The 22,069-nt window shown below is 35.2% G+C and overlaps 1 protein-coding gene across 11 annotated transcripts in view; it reads right to left on the bottom strand.

Moving 5' to 3' along the window:
• The window catches only part of rap1gap2a (RAP1 GTPase activating protein 2a), a 91,983-nt gene that overhangs the window by 10,863 nt on the left and 59,051 nt on the right, over positions 1-22,069 (bottom strand). For 5 of the 11 annotated variants that reach the window (XR_010892232.1, XM_067366194.1, XM_067366201.1 and 2 more), the window contains 10 exons: positions 19,732-19,816; positions 9,216-9,251; positions 6,592-6,624; positions 5,283-5,504; positions 4,739-4,842; positions 2,923-3,001; positions 1,710-1,763; positions 1,293-1,376; positions 1,104-1,204; positions 742-871 (listed from right to left, as the gene is read on the bottom strand). Coding sequence is in view for 10 of the 11 variants with exons in the window: in XM_067366194.1 (XP_067222295.1) it covers positions 742-871; positions 1,104-1,204; positions 1,293-1,376; positions 1,710-1,763; positions 2,923-3,001; positions 4,739-4,842; positions 5,283-5,504; positions 6,592-6,624; positions 9,216-9,251; positions 19,732-19,816 (928 nt within the window). In the remaining variant the exon portion in view is untranslated. Of the gene's footprint in view, positions 1-741; positions 872-1,103; positions 1,205-1,292; positions 1,377-1,709; positions 1,764-2,922; positions 3,002-4,738; positions 4,843-5,282; positions 5,505-6,591; positions 6,625-9,215; positions 9,252-10,810; positions 11,672-14,817; positions 15,158-15,896; positions 15,964-19,731; positions 19,817-21,035; positions 21,056-22,069 lie in introns of those variants that run through there. The other 6 variants (XM_067366197.1, XM_067366200.1, XM_067366198.1 and 3 more) reach the window with 6 other exon arrangements.

Genomic DNA, 22,069 nt, shown 5'->3' with positions numbered 1-22,069 from the left:
CTGTGATGCAAACCTGAATTTTCAGCATCGTTACTCCAGTCTTCAGTGTCACATGATCCTTCAGAAATCATTCTAATATGCTGATTTGCTGCTCAAGAAACATTTATGATTATTTTCAATGTTGAAAACAGTTGTGCACTTTTTTTTTTTCAGGATTCCTTGATGAATAGAAAGTTCAAAAGAACAGCATTTATCTGAAATACAAAGCTTCTGTAGCATTATACACTACCGTTCAAACGTTTGGGGTCAGTAAGAATTTATTTATTTTTTTTTTTTGAAAAAAAAATTAAAGAAATGAATGTTACAAAAGATTAGATTTCAGATAAACACTGTTCTTTTGAACTTTCTATTCATCAAATAATCCTGAAAAAAAATATTGTACACAAATATTTTGTACAATTGTACAAATTAAATGTTTCTTGAGCAGCAGATCAGCATATTAGAATGATTTCTGAAGGATCATGTGACACTGAAGACTGGAGTAATGATGCTGAAAATTCAGCTTAACTTTAGAGTGAAATATGACAAATTAAAAAAAAAACTATAATAAATTATATTAAATAATTACATAATATTTATTTATTTTATTTTTATTCCATTATTATATATTAATTACATTTAAAAAAGTTTAAATAAAAATAAAATATATATATTTTTATATTTAAAAAGTCATAAAAAATATAGTTTTTTAATCATAAAACATTAAAACGTAAAAAAATCATCTGTATTTGTGTAGCCCACCTGCTGAACGTCTCCTTCTGTAAAGGGGAGTTTTGTGGAAACGTGAAACATGATTTCTCTCTGACGGAACGTAGTATAGACGGACTCAGATCCTGTCTGTCCATGAGACACATCCAGACCGCCTCTGAACCTGAGCAGCACAATATTTCAGACACCAGACAAATTAGTTCTGCGGAAGCACTGTTTAGGCAGATCCGTCTGATTATCCTGAGCAGACTTCCCATCAAAAATCACACACAATGGGTAAATTTAATTATTCACAAATGAACTATATGATTATTGTTTAATATTAAAATGGGCCTTTTATGTGTGTGCAGGTGACCCCTGGCAGCAGTTTTCAGAGTTTAATCTCCATCTCTCACCCTTTAAAATCCTGCAGTTCAATATTGTCTCCTAAAACACTGAGGAATTCAGCAAAGGCAGGCGTCTCCTCATTGTTCCCGAACAGCTCTTCCTCTGATGTCTGATGTGAAGAGACAATAACAATGGGAAACTGAAAAAAATTCAGTCAAAGTATATCAAATGAAAAAACTACTTAAGACGACTCTCACCTGACCAAACTTCTGATAGATGACTCCAAACTTGAAGGTGTTGTTCACTTCGTGCTCATCAAAACTGACGATCAGTTGCGAGGCCTTGGGCGAGAGAAAACAAAAACTAAGCAAAAGCGCCTGGAGGGGTAAATATGTGTGTCAGTGCCTTTCCATAATTCAGGGGTTTGTGTTTGCTATGCCTGAGAGACCATGCAAAGCCTTGAGATGGTCAAGGCTTCTCTCAAACACTCTATGTGGTTCAGGCACGACAGGAAGTGTAAAGCAGATGGATTTGTGAGTCCCCTGGAGCATGGGAACATATTAATTCAGATGACTTGGGTACTAGGGTGAGACGGAGCAAAGTGTAGCCCTATTTCACCCTGACGCCTGGAGTAGGTAAGTCACAGATGGACTGAGAAACAGAGAAATGCTCACCCTAGGGTAGAGGACAGGGTTGAACTTTAGACCCGTGACATCATCGCAGAGCAGCTGAAACACACAGGACACATCTGATGTGAGCATCTTGCATCTTTTGAGTGGATTGAGAGGTCAGCTAAGTATTTAAAGTCTTGAGAGACTTTGTGAGAGACTTTTTTTGAGAATTTGTGTCCTTGTGCACTTTAAAAGTTTGATTACAGTTAGACTAGAACAATAACTTTTTTGATTAGTTGGTTTAAAGAATTAAAATATATAAACTACCATTCAAACGTTTGGGGTCACTACATTTTCATTAAGATATTAATACTTTTATTCTGCAAAAACGCATTAAATTGATCAAAAGTGAGAGTAATGTCGGTAACACTTTATTTTACAGTGTCATTGTTACATATGTTACATGTAGTTACTATAGTAATAACTATAAATTATGCATAATTACATGCAACTAACCCTAAACCGAACCAAACCCCAATCCTAACCCTATAGTAAGTACATGTAGTTACTTAATATTACTTAGTACTTAAATGTATAATTACAGTGTAACAAAGACACCTTAAAATAAAGTGTAACCGTAATGTCTGTTACATTGTTACAATTTTTTTAAAATTTTGTTGTTCTTTTCAACTTTCTATTAATCAAAAATCCTTAAAAAAAAATCAGGTTTTCAGCAACACACAACTGTTTTCAACATTGATAATAACAATAAGGAATGTATCTTTAGCATCAAGTTCTGAAGGATCATGTGACACTGAAGACTGGAGTAATGGCTGCTGAAAATTAGGCTTTGCCTTAACAGACGTAAATTACATTTTAAAATATATTAACAAAGAAAAATGTTCTACTGTTCAAATTTTGGGGTCAGTAAAAAAGTTGAAAGAAGTCCAAGGCTGCAATTATTTGATCAAAAATACAGTAAAAAAAAAAGTAAACTTTTTGCACGTTTCTCATGATGCTAAAGACTATAATGTGTGCCTTTTTATTAAATATAGATTTATTCATTTATTTTTATTTTTAAATGGCCAGATAATGAAGGAAAAACAGCCAACAAATATTCAGGATACATAGAAGCTTCTTAAAAGCATTCCAGGTGGCTCCTCATAAAATTATTTAGAGCATGCCATAAATCTGCAAAGCTGTTATGAAGGCAAAGCAACAATCTAAAAGACAGTATTCATTTGTTTGTTACACTGCACGTCTTGCCAGTACACACCTTGGCTATCTGTGGTACGCTTGGAAGCTGGAGAAGACCTTCAAGTGGGATTCGCTCATGAAGGGTCTTTGTTTTTGACCTAGAAAACGACACACAAGAATAAATGCTCAGCTATTTACTATAACAATACAGGCCTGTGCAGCAATGACTACAGTGGTGGTCAGAATTACTGGCACCCTTGGTAAATATGATCAAAGATGACTGTAAAAATAAATCTGCATTGTTTATCCTTTTGATCTTTAATTCATAAAAAGAGTAAAAATCTAATCTTTCATAGAAGGAAAAGAATTGAAAGTGGGGGGAAAATCAGATTATCAAATAAATGTTTTTCTCCAGTACATGCTGGCCATAATTATTGGCACTCCTAGAATTTTTTATGAGTAAAATATCTCTGAAGTATATTCACATTCATATTTACATTTTTTAGCACACCAGGGTGATCATAAATATGAAATTGTCCAGCCATGACTTCCTGTTCCACAGGAGTATAAACATGAGGAAACACAAAGGCCAAATTCCCTTAATCATTCATCACAATGAGGAAAACCAAAGAATATAGTTCTGATGTGCAACAAAAGATTGTTGAGCTTCACAAAAGAGAAAGTGGCTGTAAGAAAATAGCTAAAGCATTGAAAATCCCCATTTCCACCATCAGGGCAATAATTAAGAAGTTCCAATCAACTAAAGATGTTAAAAATCTGCCTGGAAGAGGACGAGTGTCTAAATCATCCTAATGTGCGGTGAGGAGGAGAGTTTGAGTGTCTAAAGACTCTCCAAGGATCACAGCTGGAGAATTGCAGAGATTAGTCGAGTCTTGACTCTCAGAAAGCCTAAAAAAAATGATCAAACAGCACCTACATCCCCACAAGTTGTTTGGGAGGGTTTCAAGAAAAATCCTCTGCTCTCATCCAGAAACAATCTCCAGCGTACTCAGTTGTCAGACAAGACTGGATCTTCAAACTGGACCGGCTTCTATGGTCAGATGAAACTAAAAAAAAATAGCTTTTTGGCAGCAAACCCACCAGATGGGTTTGGTGCACACATGGATAAAAAGTACCCCATGCCCACGGTTAAATATACTGCTGGATCTTTAATGTTGTGAGCCTGTTTTTCTGCTGGAGGTCCTGCACATCTTGTTCAGATTCATGGTATCATGGATTCTATCAAATATCAACAGATAAAAAATTAAAACCTGACCGCTTCTGCTAGAAATCCAATAATGGGCCGTGGTTGGATCTTCCATCAGGACAATGATCCAAAACAAACATCAAAACCAACACAAAAATGTGTCACTGAGCACAAAATGAAGCTTCTGCCATGGTCTTCTCAGTCCTCTGACCTGAACCCTAAAGAAAATGAGTGGAGTGAACTGAAGAGAAGAAGCACCAACATGGAGCTGAGAATCTTAAGGATCTGGAGAGATTCTGTATGGAGAAATGATATCTGATCTCTTGTCAGGTGTTCTCCAAACTCATCAGGCATTATAGAAGACGACTCAGAGCTGTTATCTTGGCAAAAGGAAGTTTCAAAAACTATTGAATAAAAGGGTGCCAATAATTGTGGCCAATGTGTTTTGGATATAAACATTTATTTCATAATGTGACTTTGCCCCCACTTTCAATTCTTTTTCTTCAATGAAAGGTTTGATTTTTGCTAAGTTTATGAATTAAAGATCAAAAGGATAAACAATGCAGATTTATTTTTACAGCTATCTTTGATCATATTTACCAAGGGTGCCAATAATTCTAACCACCACTGTACACCAGAGTTTCGATACGTGTTGGAGTGTGTTTGATTTATGGTGGACATGTGGCACCTGAGCATGATGCGGAGTGACTCCTGTCCGTCTGCCTCTTCATATTTCAGAGACATTATGAGGTGTCCCATACTACTGGCTGTGCAGTAATAGTTCATGTGCTCCTGAGAACGAGAAAGGCATCATTTCACAGGCTCCTTCCTCACAAATTTCAATATGGAGAGGTTAATTTTACAATAGGCTGATTTTGCATTTATAGCACTCATGTGTGGCTCAGTAAAACTGACACGGTCTTGTTTAGTGACACAGAACTGATACCAAATTGTAGAGCACAAAATGTTTGTTCAGAGAGGTGCCATCACACCTCATGTCCAGTGTTATGAAAAACTGTGAGTGAATAAGCTACGGGCACATGAAATATTACATCAGAGAGGACACTTGCTTTCAGTTGAAAGGGCATATATTGGAATTTTGTAGCCGTGGTAAGAATAAACCATTATAAAATAATGCGTACATGGGTGTTTCTTCATCTAAGGGTACCTTTGGCCCTGTGGACTAATAGTATAAAAAAATAAACATACTGTCAGCAATAATGAATCCTGACCTTGCCCAGAAAGTGTTTGCGGTAAGCGCGTGAGGTGCTGTTACACTCCAGCCTGTAGCCGAAGCCTCCTCCTCCACCGGGACTCAGACCATCATCATCCTCCTCACAGAAGCTGCTGTCTGAGGACGTGGGCGTCCCAACTGGAGCCTCGGGATCCTCAATCCAGTATCCACCAAACTGAGGTAAAATGACCTGAGGGTAGGGACCACCCTTCTCCAGGACCTAGACGGCCAATATGAAGAAAAATAAGGGTCAGCAAAGTCATACTGATTTCGGTTATATTAACAATACAGTAAAAAACAGCCATATTGTGACATTTTAGGTAATACTTTATTTTGACGCTCCCCAACAGACATTCTACTGACTAAAAGTAACTACGTATCAACTTATTCTACCCGAACACCTAAACCTAACCTAAAGTCTTATACTCTGAGAGTTAGTGTAACCACATTTTATTGCAATTTAAAATATTTTCTGTTTCGTTATAATTTAAATTGTAATATATTCCTGATGGCAAAGTTTTGGTAAATCACTACTCCAGTCTTCAGTATCACATGATCCTTCAGAAATTATTCTGATATGCTGATTTGAGGCTCAAGAAAAATTTCTTCTGCTGAAAAAAGTTGTGCTGCTTAATATTTTTGTGGAAATCGTTATTCTTCTTTTAACAGCAATTTTTAATAGAAATATTTTGTAACCATATTGTCTTGTATTGACATGTTTACTGTCACTGATCAATTTAATGTGTAATTTTAAATGTTTAATAGCAATGTTATTAATGCAAGTTATTAATTAATGTTATTATCATGGCTACATATAAAAACTATGGAAAAATAAATATACCGTAACTCTGGTCAGCAATTGTTAACTTAAAGAGCCATTTCTACCTGATTTAAACAAACAAATTAAAAAAAAAAACTATAACTTATAACTTTATTGGAATAAATTAATGTATTTATGTTGATCAAGCAGTATTAAATTATATTATATTTTCATTTAGATTATATCTTTTTAGGTTACCATTTTTTTTCAGTGTAGGAGAGTATATGAGATGTGTTGTCAGGGGCAACAGCTTATCATTTTGCAAACATATCTAAATGCAGAACACGGTGATAGACCAATCAGAATCAAGTATTCCAGAGAGCTGTATAATAAATTAACACAATCTGTTCCTTTCAGTCCTAAAACACTTGAGCATAATGAAAACTCTCTTGTGCTAATTTGATAATGCAAGAACATAATAATATATAGTACATAACTGCTTAGGGTTTAGAAGAGAGAGAGAGAGAGTGTGTGTGTGTGTACTCACATCCTCAATCCGGGGGTATGGGATGTAGTCATCCTGTAGGAGAGAAATAGAAATTTGATCTTAGGATAAGGCCCTAGAGCCAACTGCACAAATCACAGTCTGTTTATTGCAATGAAAGCATCCCGAGAGCAGGATGGATATCCAGGAATAATATCTACAACACAATATGACTGATAAAAAACTAAATAATGGCAGCTGCAACAAAAAAGGCATGTGATTATTCTCTGCTTGCATTCCTATAAACATATATGAGATATAAAGGTTTATAAGGCTGCATTTGGACTCTCTGGTAACGTCTGAAGACCGTCAACACTGACCTTTACATCACTAAATCTACAAAAATACTTCATGATTGAGGTTGATTGATGTTGTAAAACTCCAGACTGTGGCTGATGTATATCAGAATATTTATAGAGAAGAAAAGACTCTGAAGAAGAAGATATTATACATACACAACTTTCCCACTCATACACATGCACTTACAGACACAAAAAAAATAAAATCACAAACACATTCAGATTACCAGCCCAACCTTGTATCTCTTAGTCTCCTCAGTTTTGGGAATCTGCCGTGTCCAGGTAAGCAGAAGAGAGTGGAAGAGGAAGAATGCATGACACACTAAATCATTTAAGCCTGGTTGTCAAATAAGCTCCACAATTATAGCAGCTATGTTTATAGTTAATGTCCTTTTTCCCCTCATTTTTCTTTTTTTTTTCTTTTTTTTAATCACTATGGTGGCTAATATTAAGTTATTTGGTCAAAAACTGTGGTTATCATGGTAAACTGTTTCCTGATAATCTATAGGGAAAAAAAGTTAGAGATAAATAAAGGAAGAATCTCTTGTTTGGCTCTTAGCTGTGATGAGAATAAATCTGTATCTCATTATGCTTATTAGTTCCCTTTTGTTGCGAATCTGAACATTGGGACATCAATGACACAGTTATCTTGTTATCTAGGTAGCTAATATTTTTCCAATGTGATTGCATAACACATCACTTGACAATCTTCATTTTAGCTGTTATACAGTTAAAGGGGTACTTCGCCACTTGCAAAATGGGCTTTCAATAAAACCTGGCTGCCTATACAGTAGTAAGGCAAAACTTTTTTGAAATCGGTGCTACCTGACTAGAGAAAACAGAAAAAAGGCTGCTGCCCTTTTGCCAAATACAGTAGGAAAACTTCAATAATGCGCTGGGGAAAACCCATAATGCACTATATGTTGCCGTCCACTCCCATCTGTCTGTTATGGATACGTTTACCAGAGTGTACACCACCATGCTTTAGTAGGATATACTACTAAGCAAACTTTAAGTTATAATGGTGTTGACTTGTATTGTTCCCGGGTGGAAGAATTTAAAGATCAAACTTTAAATAGTCACTTTCTGTTTCCAGTGAATTATCCAGTTCATTGTATGTATATTATATATATATATATATATATATATATATATATATATATATATATATATATATATATATATATATATATAAATCATTTAAATTAGTTTTATTTTTTATTATTTATTTAGATTAATTTAAATATAAATTAAAATTTATTTTATTTATAAATTAAAAATAAAAAAATAAAAAAATCCAAATGTTAAAGTTAAATAAAATTAAATAATTTTAAAAAATGTGTTTTTCTTCAACTTTTATTACTGTTCAATTCTCAAAAGTTTTTGACATTGCTTCCATTTCATATAGATCAGGAATGTAATTATAAACAAAATCTCTTTTAGAAAAAGAAAATGGGAAAAGGCCAATTCCCTGGGCTCTGAACATGCTAGAGAAGTATGGAGCTGACTAAGGGGTTGTTCACACAGAACACGTCCAGTGCACTACTTTTCCAATGTTTTTATTCGTAAACAAGCGCTAGATGGATGTGTATGACTGATAAATCAGAGTAGAGGACCTTAAAAAATTGTCTCGAGACCTTGCGTTTTTTCCCCATTCCACTGCCCACGTCTTGCGTTTTTTCAAAGCAAATACACATTCTCTGTGAACAAGCCATAAGACACACCTTCTTATTTGATTAAGAATATCACAAGTGTATGTGATCCATTGGACAGGGACATCAGCCCTTCAGACAAACCATCGATCTGTCACTTTACAGAGATCTGTACAAGAAGACCGAGGGCTTTAATAACACCCGACTGAGATACCACGCTTCTGCCGCAGCATATTGATCAGCTGATCTTTAGCTACCTGCTGCCCATCATCTATACACTCTCACATACATACACATAATGACAACACAATCATGCTGCTGTTATATATAACTGGTCAGTGTGTCTTGTTCCCATTCTCTCACCCTGTGGGGCTCCTACAAAAACCCCCATCCAAAGACTGACCACAGAGAAAAGTGCTGGCCAAATCAATGTGTTTTCAAATGAGCTGAAATGTGTAATTATTCATTCAGAGTAACTGAGGATTGGTGGTCCACCGGAGAGAGAACACTTAGCCAGCACTCAGGGGCAAAAACATGCTGTTATTATTACATTATTATACAGTAAAATGCTCTTCAGCTTAAGTACAAATTTACGATAGGAATACTGTTATTACAATCTTATTCCAAAGAACGACATGCACTTATAAGATCATCTGAATGATGGACGGAGTCTTACCTGCATCCTTTCCAGCATGTCGAAGAACTCCGCCGACTGGAAAAAAACATAAATTGAGATGTCAATATTTGAATATCTAAATCTACATAGTTTGTGTTGATGCAGTATCTACATCAAACCAGTTTTGTTATTTTTATTTATTCATTTTTTACTTTCAAGTTTTTGTTATGATCTGGAAGGAAATTGTAGAATCAGGAAAGAAATATTCGTAAGAACAGCTTAAGTTTTGATACCACTTATTTTTTATTATTACTATTTCCATATTTTAGAATTGGAGTAAAGACATCAAATCTTGGGATGCACCATTTTTAAAAATCTGTCCAATAGATTCCGATAATTATTTTCATGTTATGGATGATAAAAGATAAAGGTCAGTAAAATTATGACAACTTTGGATATTTTTAGCATTGTGGATGTGACAATGTTAATGTATTTGGTCTTGGTGGAATAGATCTGCTACGCTGCTGCCAATACATAAACCAATACGCTGCTGTGAGTAACCCATAGCAGATCTATACAGGTGGAGCTGGGGAAGGTGGAGGGTTTTAAAGGAACTGCTTTAGTATCTGTAATTATCATCAGCTTGCGTTGAGGACCCATCAGCCAGCGCCATCTAGAGTTTCATGACTGAACTGTATATATTTCATTTCTTGACTCATAAATCAATAAAACACTAAAAACCAATATCAATAATTTTAGATTGATTAATGTGAGCATCAAAACATTATACATTTAAAATGTGAAAATGTGGATATTTTGAGATTTGAAATATTATATTTAACATTGTTATTAAATTATTAGTGTTTTTTAAAGATTAAGTTAAGTCATCACATGATGGCAAAGATAATCTACATTTAAATTAGGTGAAATGAGCATTCTCAATTAAATATAAGATTAAATAAAATCAACCTATAGCTGATATGGAACTGGTTTATTGTGCAAAAAAACTTTAAAATACTAAATAAACACAAAATAACTTTTGTATTTACAAACAAAATTAAATTAAATTAAAAATGAAGGGAAAAAAATCATTTTACATTTTAAAAATAACATTTAATGGTCACAAAATAATTTCTGGACAGCTCTGCTCACTCTGGACATTCTCTCGATCAACATGAGGTGCATCCTGGGATGCTTTTTAAATCATACTAAAAGAGTTCCTATGTATACTGGGCTCTCAGTCGTACACACCCAACTCACACAGCCTTGAGGCAACAAACCTGATCATATCTAAGATCAAATCAACAACTATAGACATGTCTGCAATCCACTGCACATTTATAGTGCTATATCATAAATACAGTAATGCGATATGGGTTGAGATATGCTCAATGCATGCTGAATGACATTTAATGCCTCTTCCTCCATACAGACTTAAACCATAATACATCCTCAATCCAAATCAAACTTACTGAACCTTTACAGCCTCATTTAATTAATGGGCTGTGCAAGCATTAGGGCTTAAATATTAGAAATGCAACAGAGATTTAAAGCATAATTTTTAGTCTAGACCTGAAGGGCTTATAATAAAACAACCTCAACTATTTTTCAACTCTAACTTACACAATAGTTCAACTGAACCCAGAGTCTCTTACCTCGACAGAGCACCCCTGCTAGTTAAGAGGCAGACCACCACAAAGCATCTGATTATTGTTCAAAATAAATCCATTTGGTTAAAGAATATTCCGGACGGAGAGTAACAGATGTAGGTGGGTGGGACAGAGCAAATGTAGATCGGTTAATGTTTAACCTTCCATGGATCCAAGGGCAACTCGGCTTCACAAAGTCAACAAAGTTCAGCCCAGCTGAGACATATTTGCCCAAATAACCTTGAGGAACTGGGACCACAACATCAATAGAACACATTAGGCAACTCATTTCTAAAGTGGAATGCATGGTCAAAGTAGGAAGACGAAAAAGAGTTTGAAAGTTTTGTAACGCAAAGACCTGTTGACCTTTTCGATTATATATTGAATATTGAGATTTTTTTGCTCTACAACCAAACAAAACTCACATGAGTCAGCAGTCCAATGCCTAAAGCTGTTTGGGTGAGCACATCAAATCAAATATAAAAACATCAGAGCTGCATGGTGAAAAATGCACAGAGTCTTTGTTTGTGGTGTCATAGTAAGGATATAAAGCTTATCTGTCACTACAACCTGTTAGTTCCACTGTTGTCTCAGCCAAGATCAACACCCTATCCTGGATCTTTGAAGCTTCGCCCAAATTACAATGAACTGAAGGACAAAAGTATTCTCCAGCAGACCTAAAAACTTGATAAAACACTTTTAAACCTGGTTTATAATAACTCAGTGTGTTTGGTAACACTTTACAGTGAGGTAATACATCTTTTTCAGCATTTACAGCATCTAAATTAAAGTTAATTTCTACATGTATGAATACATTTTTAACATTTCAGGGTGTATGAGTTAACATTACACCATGGTATGTGTGTATACATGTGTGTGTATACATATATATTTTTAATGTTTTTGAACGAAGTCTCTTATGCTCATCAAGGCTGCATTTATTTCATAATAAATACAGAAAAAACAATAATATTACAATTGAAGCTGAATTTTCAGCATCATTACTCCAGTCTTCAGTGTCACATGATCCTTCAGAAATCATTCTAATATGCTGATTTGATACACAGTTATTATCAGTGTTGGAAACAGTTGTGTTGCTTAATATTTTTTGGAACCTGTGATACTTTTTTCAGGATTCATTGATGAATAAAAGGTTAAAAAGAACAGCATTTACTCAAAATATAAATCTTTTCTAACAATATAAAATGTTACTATCACTTTTTATCAATTTAACACATCCGTGCTGTATAAAAGTATACATTTTTCAATATTTCACAATATTATTGTTTTTTCTGTATTTATTATGAAATAAATGCAGCCTTAATGAGCATAAGAGACTCAAAAACATGAAAAGTAGTAATATTTCCAAACTTTTGACTGGTTGTGTATATACATACACACACACATATATTATACATACATTATATATATATATATACATACATACATACATACATACAGACATACATACCGATCAGGCATTTCATTAGGACCACCTTCCTAATATTGCATTGATCCCCCTTTTGCTGCCAAAACAGCCCTGACCCGTCGAGGCATGGACTCCACTAGACCCCTGAAGGTGTGCTGTGGTATCTGACACCAAGATGTTAGCAGCAGATCCTTTAAGCCCTGTAAGTTGCGAGGTGGAGCCTCCATGGATCAGACTTGTTTGTTCAGCACATCCCACAGATGCTCGATTGGATTGAGATCTGGGGAATTTGGAGGCCAATCAACACCTCAAACTCAATGTTGTGCTCCTCAAACCATTCCTGGACCATTTTTGCTTTGTGGCAGGGCACATTATCCTGTTGAAAGAGGCCACAGGCAAGGTTTCCCAGCAGAACATTGCCCAAAGCATCACACCGCCTCCACTGACTTGTGTTCTTCCCATAGTGCATCCTGGTGTCATGTGTTCCCCAGGTAACGCACCCGGCCATCCACATGATGTAAAAGAAAACATGTTTCGTTAGACCAGGCCACCTTCTTGCATTGCTCCGTGGTCCAGTTCTGATGCTCATGTGCCCACTGTTGGTGCTTTCGGCGATGGGCGGGTTCAACATGGGCACCCTGACTGGTCTGCAGCTGTGCAGCCCCATACCCAACAAACTGTGATGCACTGTGTATTCTGACACTGTTATATCAGAACCAGCATTCTTGAGCAGTTTGAGCTACAGTAGCTCGTCTGTTGGATCCGACATCAATGAGCCTTGGCCACCCATGACCCTGTCGCCGGTTCACCGCTGTTTCTTCCTTGGACAATTTTTGATAGATACTGACCAGACGGGAACACGCCACAAGAGCTGCAGTTTTGGAAATGCTCTGACACAGTCGTCTAGCCATCACAATTTGGCTCTTGTCAGACTCACTCTATTGCTTACGCTTGCCTATTTTTCCTGCTTCTAACACATCAACATTGAGGACAAAATGTTCACTTGCTGCCTAATATATCCCACCCACTAACAGGTGCAGTGATGAAGAGATAATCAGTGTTATTCACTTCACCTGTCATTGTTATGTTATGCCTGATCAGTGTATATTGACTTTTGAAAGACCCCCCCAAAGCATGCATTGGGTTTGGTGGGAGGTAATTGAGAATGAATGAGGGAAAGTCATGTGAGAATCATCACTATGATTGGATATGATTGGATATGATTGGTTTGTGCAATAATTCCCGCATCTTGTTTTTGTGCCTGTTCCGTTTTCACAAATCATTCTGAATGAACAACATTATGGCATTAATGGCAAGACTAATTAAAAAGTGAGTAAACAACTCACCAACTCACCCACAAAATCAAACTTGAAATGACCTGAAAACATGATAACTTTGGGGTGTTTTTAGTGAGCAATCAGCTTGGTGAAATTAAAGTTAGATCTTCGCATCTGTGATATATCATATTGGTTAAATTGTTATTATTTAAATATGTTAAATTGTTACTGACTTTAGTTATTATTTTGGAATAAATGTTAAAATGTAAAATAAAAATGATACTTGGTTTTAATAAATAGAACATTAATTACATAGTTAATGTAAAAATACAAAATAAAATTGTATTGGCTTTCTTTCTTTTTTATAATGTAATGTTTAACCAGGAAACTGGGACATGAATTTACATTTGATTTATAAAAAATAAAAACAAATAAAATTGTGAGGAATTTGCTTCCTCATTTCACAACATCACTGCACGCCGCTGATATACAGTCAAACCAAAATTTATTCAGACACCTTGAACATTTCATTCATTATTACAGTTTATTCACTATAGTTAAAAACAAATGGTAATAAAATATAACAACATCTCAGAGTTGAACTGTGTTAGAAAAAATATTCTTAATTATGTCAGAAAACACTCAAGCAAAACATGTCAAAGTGTTGGAAAATTTTTTGGTCCCAAATGTTTTATCAATTTTACTGGTAATTCACTGTATGAAGAATTTTTGGGTATAATATGTCACAGTTTACTTTATTTTGCTATCCTCACTTCCATAAATCAACTAAAAAATATTTCTAGTGTCTGAATAATAAATATATATGTTATATGAATAATATATATATGTTAACATTTTAGGTTGTATAAGTTAACATTTGATAAATCCTCCATTTATTGGCCACATTAATTTTCATTAATAGTGCTTCACTGCAATCATGATTTTTGCAGGAAAAGTTAGATTTTTTTTTTGTGATAATCAATATGATGCAACAAATGCTGTAAAATAAGTAACTTAAATCTGTAATATTCCTTTAACATGCCTCAGATTAATAAGTACTATAAAAGAAAAAAAATGCTGTTCATTGTTAGTTGATGATACCAAATACATTAAACATTTTTAACAAATTAAACCATACTCTAAAATGTTACCTTTTTTAAATATAAATGCTAATGCTATTGTTTACATGAATGTGAAAAGATATTTTTATAGGTACAAATAACAAATTACAAACAGCGGTGCAGGAGGTCAAACACAAGCTTCATCAACACCCCCGTCCCATAATAAACAAACAACCAGTCTAATACCTCTCACATTCTGCTTCCCCCGTCACAGTGTGTTATACAGGCGATCATACCTCTCTCCTCTGATTAGCTGTGTTCCTCTTTGCAAACACTTTCAGTAGCACAAAACAGGAAGAGGACGGCCAAGTCCGCACCCTCAAACTGGTCCTACCAGTGTGTCTGTACTTAAGAGTTATTAAGTTCTCTCATTCTCTCTGCGTCTTTTGGCCTTTGTAGTTCTGCTTTGTATATGACGGACAGCTGAGCCACAGTTCAAGAGAGCTTATCACATCCACACACTTGCTGTCCTCCCTTTCCTCTTTTCTTCTTCAAACTCTGGGTTTACATTGGGAGTGGCCACTAACTGTGTGTACAAAACGTAATTATATATCTTAAAAAGACACGCACACACACAGATTAATATGTCCTTACTAACTGTATTGTGTTTACAACCAAACACAGGTGTTAATGGAGTCTTTACACATTGTGGGGGTGTTTTGAGTAGGTGTGTGTGTGTGTGTTTGTATGTCAGGTTCTGGCTACACTGTGGCCAAATGTCCCTACAAGGATAGCTAAACCTAAATGAGGTACAGTACATTGTGTTGTGTTAACGTGTGTTCTGCAAACATTTCCCTGCAATGTGTAAAGTGACTCAGTAGTCTAAGGACAAGGTTAGAACTGGAAAAAAACAGGCTATGTGAGTTTTTAAATGACAAATATACTTTAGGATTAGCGCAATACAAACTAGACTTTGGTAATGAAAACAGAAATATTGTAAAAATATTATTTCAATTTATAATTACCATTTTCTATTTTAATATATTTTAAAATGTCATTTATTCCTGTCATGGCAAAGCTGAATTTTCAGCATCATTACCCCAGTCTTCACATGATGCTTCAGAAATCATGTTAATTTCTTAATATTTGTGCTGCTTAATTTTTTTTTTTTTTTCTAAAACCATGAGATATTTCATTCAGGATGTTCTGATGAACAGAAATATATAGCATTTATAAAATTATAAATGTTTTCACTATCAATTTAATGCATCATTACAGAATAAAAGCCTTATTTTCTTTTTAAAAAATAAAATGTTTTTACTGACCCCAAACTTTTAAACAGTAGTGAAATACCTTCATGTCATTCCAAAGTTTTATGAATTATTTTCCTCTCTGGAACACAAAAGAAGATTGAAGAACGTTTGAAGAACATTTCAACCATTTTCTCCATACAATGAAAGTCAATGGTGTCAAAACAACATTTGACCGCACTGACTTTCAAAGTACAGGTAAAAAACAAAACAAAACAAAAAAGACATAAAACAGTGATATTCTTCAAAATATCTTCTTTTATCAAACATATAAAAACAACATTGGACCCGGTCCGTGTAACGCTTCACAATTTAATTTTCAGACCATACAATTCAAATGCAAAAATGAAAAACTGAAACCAGACGTTCATTTTTCCTGTTTTTCAGTTACATCATCAATGGATATTTGCCATTTTACCCCCTTTTTTCAATTTTACTCTGCTAAATTATGACTTTAGAAACAATCATTTGAATAAATTAAATCTAACCGATTTTCTATTTTTCCATTTTTTGTTTTGTAATTTGCGCCGTGGCTGTAGGCCTACCATTAGCACGGGGGTTTGGCCGCGGACTACTATCATCTCATTGATGTAACTGCTTTATTTACACTGCATGCATGTTGAGGAGTAGTTTAAAAGAATGAACACAAAGGATGACCTTTTTCACCCAAAGTGCTATCATTTTTAATTATTAATATATTAACTGTGCTAAATATAAGGCAGTCTTGGACTGGCCATCGCGAGCAGCTGAAAAGTGAAATCCCGGTGGGCTGATTTGGAACATTGTCCAGCTTGTTTGTATTTACTTATTCATTATTACTTTATTTTATTAATATACATTATGCCCTTGGTCAAACATATAAAAACAACATTGGACCCCATTGACTTTCATTGTATAGGTAAAAAAAAGAAAAAACAACATACACACACACACACACACACACACACAAACGGTTATATTCTTCAAAATATCTTCTTTTATCAAACATATAAAAACAACATTGGACCCCATTGACTTTCATTGTATAGGTAAAAAAAAGAAAAAACAACACACACACACACACACACACACACACACACACACACACACACAAACGGTTATATTCTTCAAAATATCTTCTTTTATCAAACATGTAAAAACAACATTGGGCCCCATTGACTTTCATTGTATAGGTAAAAAAAAGACAAAGACAAAACAAAACAAAAACGGTTATATTCTTCAAAATATCTTCTTTTACCAAACATATAAAAACAACATTGGGCCCCATTGACTTTCATTGTATAGGTAAAAAAAAGAAAAAACAACACACACACACACACACACACACACACACACACACACACACACACAAACAAAACAATTATATTCTTCAAAATATCTTCTTTTATCAAACATGTCAAAACAACATTGGATCCCATTGACTTTCATTGTATAGGTAAAAAAAAAAAGACAAAACAGAACAAAAATGGTTATATTCTTCAAAATATCTTCTTCTATCAAACATGTCAAAACAACATTGGATCCCATTGACTTTCATTGTATAGGTAAAAAAAGAAAAAACAACACACAAACACACACACACACACAAACAAAACAGTTATGTACTTCAAAATATCTTCTTTTATCAAACATGTCAAAACAACATTGGATCCCATTGACTTTCATTGTATAGGTAAAAAAAAATACAAAAAAGAACAAAAACGGTTATATTCTTCAAAATATCTTCTTCTATCAAACATGTCAAAACAACATTGGATCCCATTGACTTTCATTGTATAGGTAAAAAAAGAAAAAACAACACACACACACACACACACACACACACAAAACAGTTATATTCTTCAAAATATCTTCTTTTATCAAACATATAAAAACAACATTGGGTCCCATTGACTTTCATTGTATAGGTAAAAAAAGAAAAAACAACACACACACACACACACACACACACACACACACAAAACAGTTCTATTCTTCAAAATATCTTCTTTTATCAAACATATAAAAACAACATTGGGCCCCATTGACTTTCATTGTATAGGTAAAAAAAAAAAAGACAAAACAAAACAAAAACGGTGACATTCTTCAAAATATCTTCTTCTATCAAACATGTCAAAACAACATTGGATCCCATTAGGAGCCTACACACTGGAGAAACCTTTTCATAGTCCCTAGAACTATTGACTGAAGAACCCGGATTTTGGCGTGTTCGCACCGCAGGAACTAAGAACGATTTTAGTTCTAGGAACTCCTTTTAACGAGTTCGTTTGCCCATATAATATGATTACATAGGGCAAGGTACAGTACCTGAGATGAAAGTGGAGTTTGGGGAGGTGGAGGGATGCTGAAACAGCTGAGACTGAAGAGAGGTAAGCAGCTGCTTATATACTCTGGCTGTTGATTGGAAGATTAGATGGGCTCGCTCCTCCCTAAATTACTTTTAGGAACTCCTTTTGGGGGAAATAAATTAGCTCCTACTTCAGAGTAGGGTCTAAACTAGCACTATAGGAACTATCAGTGACGTGAGTGTACGTTGATTGGTCAAACACATGTCAAACACCGAAACCTGCCATTTTTAAAAAGCCATGTAAACATTTACTTCACAAAACATGGAAAACATTCCATCTCCGTTATCACGAAACCCATGACACACAACAAACACAGCTCAGATCACGGCGTCTTCCATCCACCGTTTTTTAGCTTTTGTAAATGCCCCACTTAAAGACGCTTCACAGTTCCTATTCCCAGTGTGAATGCAACCAGGAACATGGCCCAGGGGAGAAATTAGTTCTCGGGGAACTATCCTAGAGGCTAGTTCCTATAACTGAGTTCCTAAAACTATTCGGTGTGAAAGAAAGAAAACTATTCCCCTATTGACTTTCAAAGTATTAGTCAAAAAAACAATATAAATAAAACCCAGACATTCTTCAAAATATCTTCTTTTATGTTCTACAGAAAAAAGAAAGTTGTACAAGTTTTGGAATGACAATAGGTTGAGTAAATGATGACAGAATTTACAAGATGCTCACAAGAGAGACAAAGCGACTGAAGTTCATTTTAAAAGCAGTTTGGTAACAGGCTAACAGCAGGTGATAATGAAACACCTGATGGAGACCTTAATACATTTCAAGTATAATGTTCAACTAGTGCTGTGTGCTTCAGACATTTAATCAGTCTGAATGAGAAATTATCTTCATAATTAAAGCACTGGCTAACAGGATCATGACCTCTGAGTTCGACTTCATGTCTTCTCATCTTAATGTGGCTCCTGACACCTCGGCTTCTCGCCCTCCCTTCCCACATAAACACCAACCTCTCTCCCTCCTCTGCTTATTTTTCAGCAATTGCGTCTCATTTCAAGGTGACACCGACTGTGCTCCGTTCACGCCACGCAATCCATCTCTGAACTCTGTACCACTTTTAAACAAGACAGAAAATCTTTCCAGGCCCTCTTGAGATAGCGATACTGTGCAAACTCAATGGGACCTTAATGCTCTGAAGAAAATGGATTTCTCAGTCCAAATGAATCAGAATTACATTTAGAGGTAACCTTGAATGAAAGCTTTACCTCAAACACACTGCGTGTGTACCTTCACAGACAGCACCGCAGGTTAATGTGCATGTCAAAGTCGGTTAGAGACATTATGTAAGAGCATACTGACATTTCTGTAGTGAAACGAGGGTCATTTTTATAGCATGCTACAAAGGGCATTCTCACTTTCTCAGGATATCACGCTAATAGAGGTTAATTTAGTATAAAGGTGTGTCTGAGAGATGAATGCACTAAATTTCAGCTAACAGCAGCTATTAGAGCGACGCTTGTGTGTAAATGTGGGACCACAGCACTCACCTTCATGGTGGGTGGTGCAGTGCGGGGAGGTGAGGGTGGACATTCTCCCAGAGGCACACTGGAGATGGTCAGCAGCTCTTGTTTCCTGCAAAAACAACACACACAGTTAGCTTGGCAAATGGTCAGCACACTATGAAGAAGACTAACTTGAAATGCAGTAGTTTTGCACAGAATACTGATTCTCAAACACAGATTGCAAAGGATATTTTTAAGGACATTTTTGGGTGAACTAACCCTTTAAACTTTCCCCCAAATAAATAAATAAATCTACATTTTGAGATTTCTTAATAAACATACTATATATATATATATATATATATATATATATATATTGCCAATATATTTAAATGTTGTTCACCCATACAAAGACTTGACCTCTTCTATGATGAGTATGTTTTTTAAAAAATAATTTTGATATTTTTTGGGAAATTTAAAGTCAGAAATGTCTGGGTGATACCATTATGAGGAAAAAAAAATCAAAATTGAAAACCATAACAATATTATTACTATTATTATTATTATTATTATTATTATTTTTTTTTTTTAAGTAATAATTTAATTACTATTACTATCATTATTATATATACTGGATGTTCAAATAAATTGATCAGATTGGTGACAATTGTGATTCATTTATGTTTTAATTAATTATTTAATATTAAAGGTGCCCTAGAATCAAAAATTGAATTTACCTCGGCATAGTTGAATAACAAGAGTTCAGTACATGGAAAAGACATACGTTGAGTTTCAAACTCCATTGTTTCCTCCTTCTTACTTAAATCTCATTTGTTTAAAAGACCTCCGGAAAACAGGCGAATCTCTACATAACACCGACTGTTACGTAACAGTCGGGATCATTAATATGTATGACCCCAATATTTGCATATGCCAGCTCATGTTCAAGGCATTAGACAATGGCAGCCTGTATTAACGTCTGGATCTGTGCACAGCTGAATCATCAGACTAGGTAAGCAAGCAAGAACAATAGCGAAAAATGGCAGATGGAGCAATAATAACTGACATGATCCATGATATCATGATATTTTTAGTGATATTTGCTAATCAGTTAATGTTGCTAATGTACTGTTAAATGTGGTTAAAGTTACCATCGTTTATTACTGTATTCGCGGAGACCAGAGCCGTCGCTATTTTCATTTTTAAACACTTGCAGTCTGTATAATGCATAAACACAACTTCATTCTTTATAAATCTCTCCAACAGTGTAGCATTAGCCGTTAGCCACAGAACACAGCCTCAAATTCATTCAGAATCAATGTAAACATCCAAATAAATACTATACTCACAGGAATCGATGCATGCGTGCAGCATGAATGATGAACATCTTGTAAAGATCCATTTGAGGGTTATATTAGCTGTGTGAACTTTGTTTATGCACTGTAATATAGTCGAGAGCTTGGGAGGGGGCAGGGAGCGTGAGATTTAAAGGGGCCGCAGCCTGAATCGGTGCATAGTTAATGATGCCCCAAAATAGGCAGTTAAAAAAATTAATTAAAAAAAATCTATGGGGTATTTTGAGCTGAAACTTCACAGACACATTCAGGGGACACCTTAGACTTATATTACATCTTTTGAAAAGATGTTCTACGGCACCTTTAATTATTAAGCAAGTCTCAAAATGTAGATGATTTCAGGTTTTAGTGGCCTTTTGGGTTAAATTTGCTTTTATCATTACAGGCAATTCTGACCCCCACACAGAGTAGTTGGGCAGATGAACACACTCATTTAGCAAAAAGACCAAGATTTTTCTTAGTTTTTCAATAAAGCAAAAGACTGGCCCTCAGACGTATATGTATACAAAAACTCAAACACACACACACAGAGAAACACAGAAAACAGAGGGCAGAGGGTCAGTGCCATACCCTTTGTAAAAGTCTACTAAAAAGAACATGGTTTTGCCTCTAGAGACTAAGGTGAAAGACTGCAAGATAGAAAAACCCAATAACATCAGTTCTTCTGTTTGCCTTGGTATCTGCACAGAGACATAACAAGAACAACTGAGAGCAGTCAGCCCTGCAGACAAACTGCTGTAGGTCAAAAAAGAAGTAGAGAGAAGTGGGATAAGGAGGGGAGACGGAAAGGCGTACGGAAAGGCATAAATCTCCCAAGCAGGAACATGATCGCACTTTAAAAGCAGTTCTTTCACCCGAAGACAAATGACATAGGGACTGCTTGGAAGAGGTTAAAATTAGTCAGTCAGACAAGCTCTGGTCGAAAAATGCAGCTCCTTGCAGACGATCTCAAGTGAGGGTCTATTAAAATCTTCCCTTACATCACACCTCTGAGGGTCATTAAACTCCAAAAACATTGAACACATGAA

Source organism: Chanodichthys erythropterus, chromosome 17 (assembly GCF_024489055.1).
Source record: "Chanodichthys erythropterus isolate Z2021 chromosome 17, ASM2448905v1, whole genome shotgun sequence".
Classification (NCBI taxonomy): Eukaryota; Metazoa; Chordata; class Actinopteri; order Cypriniformes; family Xenocyprididae; genus Chanodichthys; species Chanodichthys erythropterus.
The sequence above is the reverse complement of the archived record's forward strand: the minus strand, read 5'-3'. Positions and strand labels throughout refer to the sequence as shown.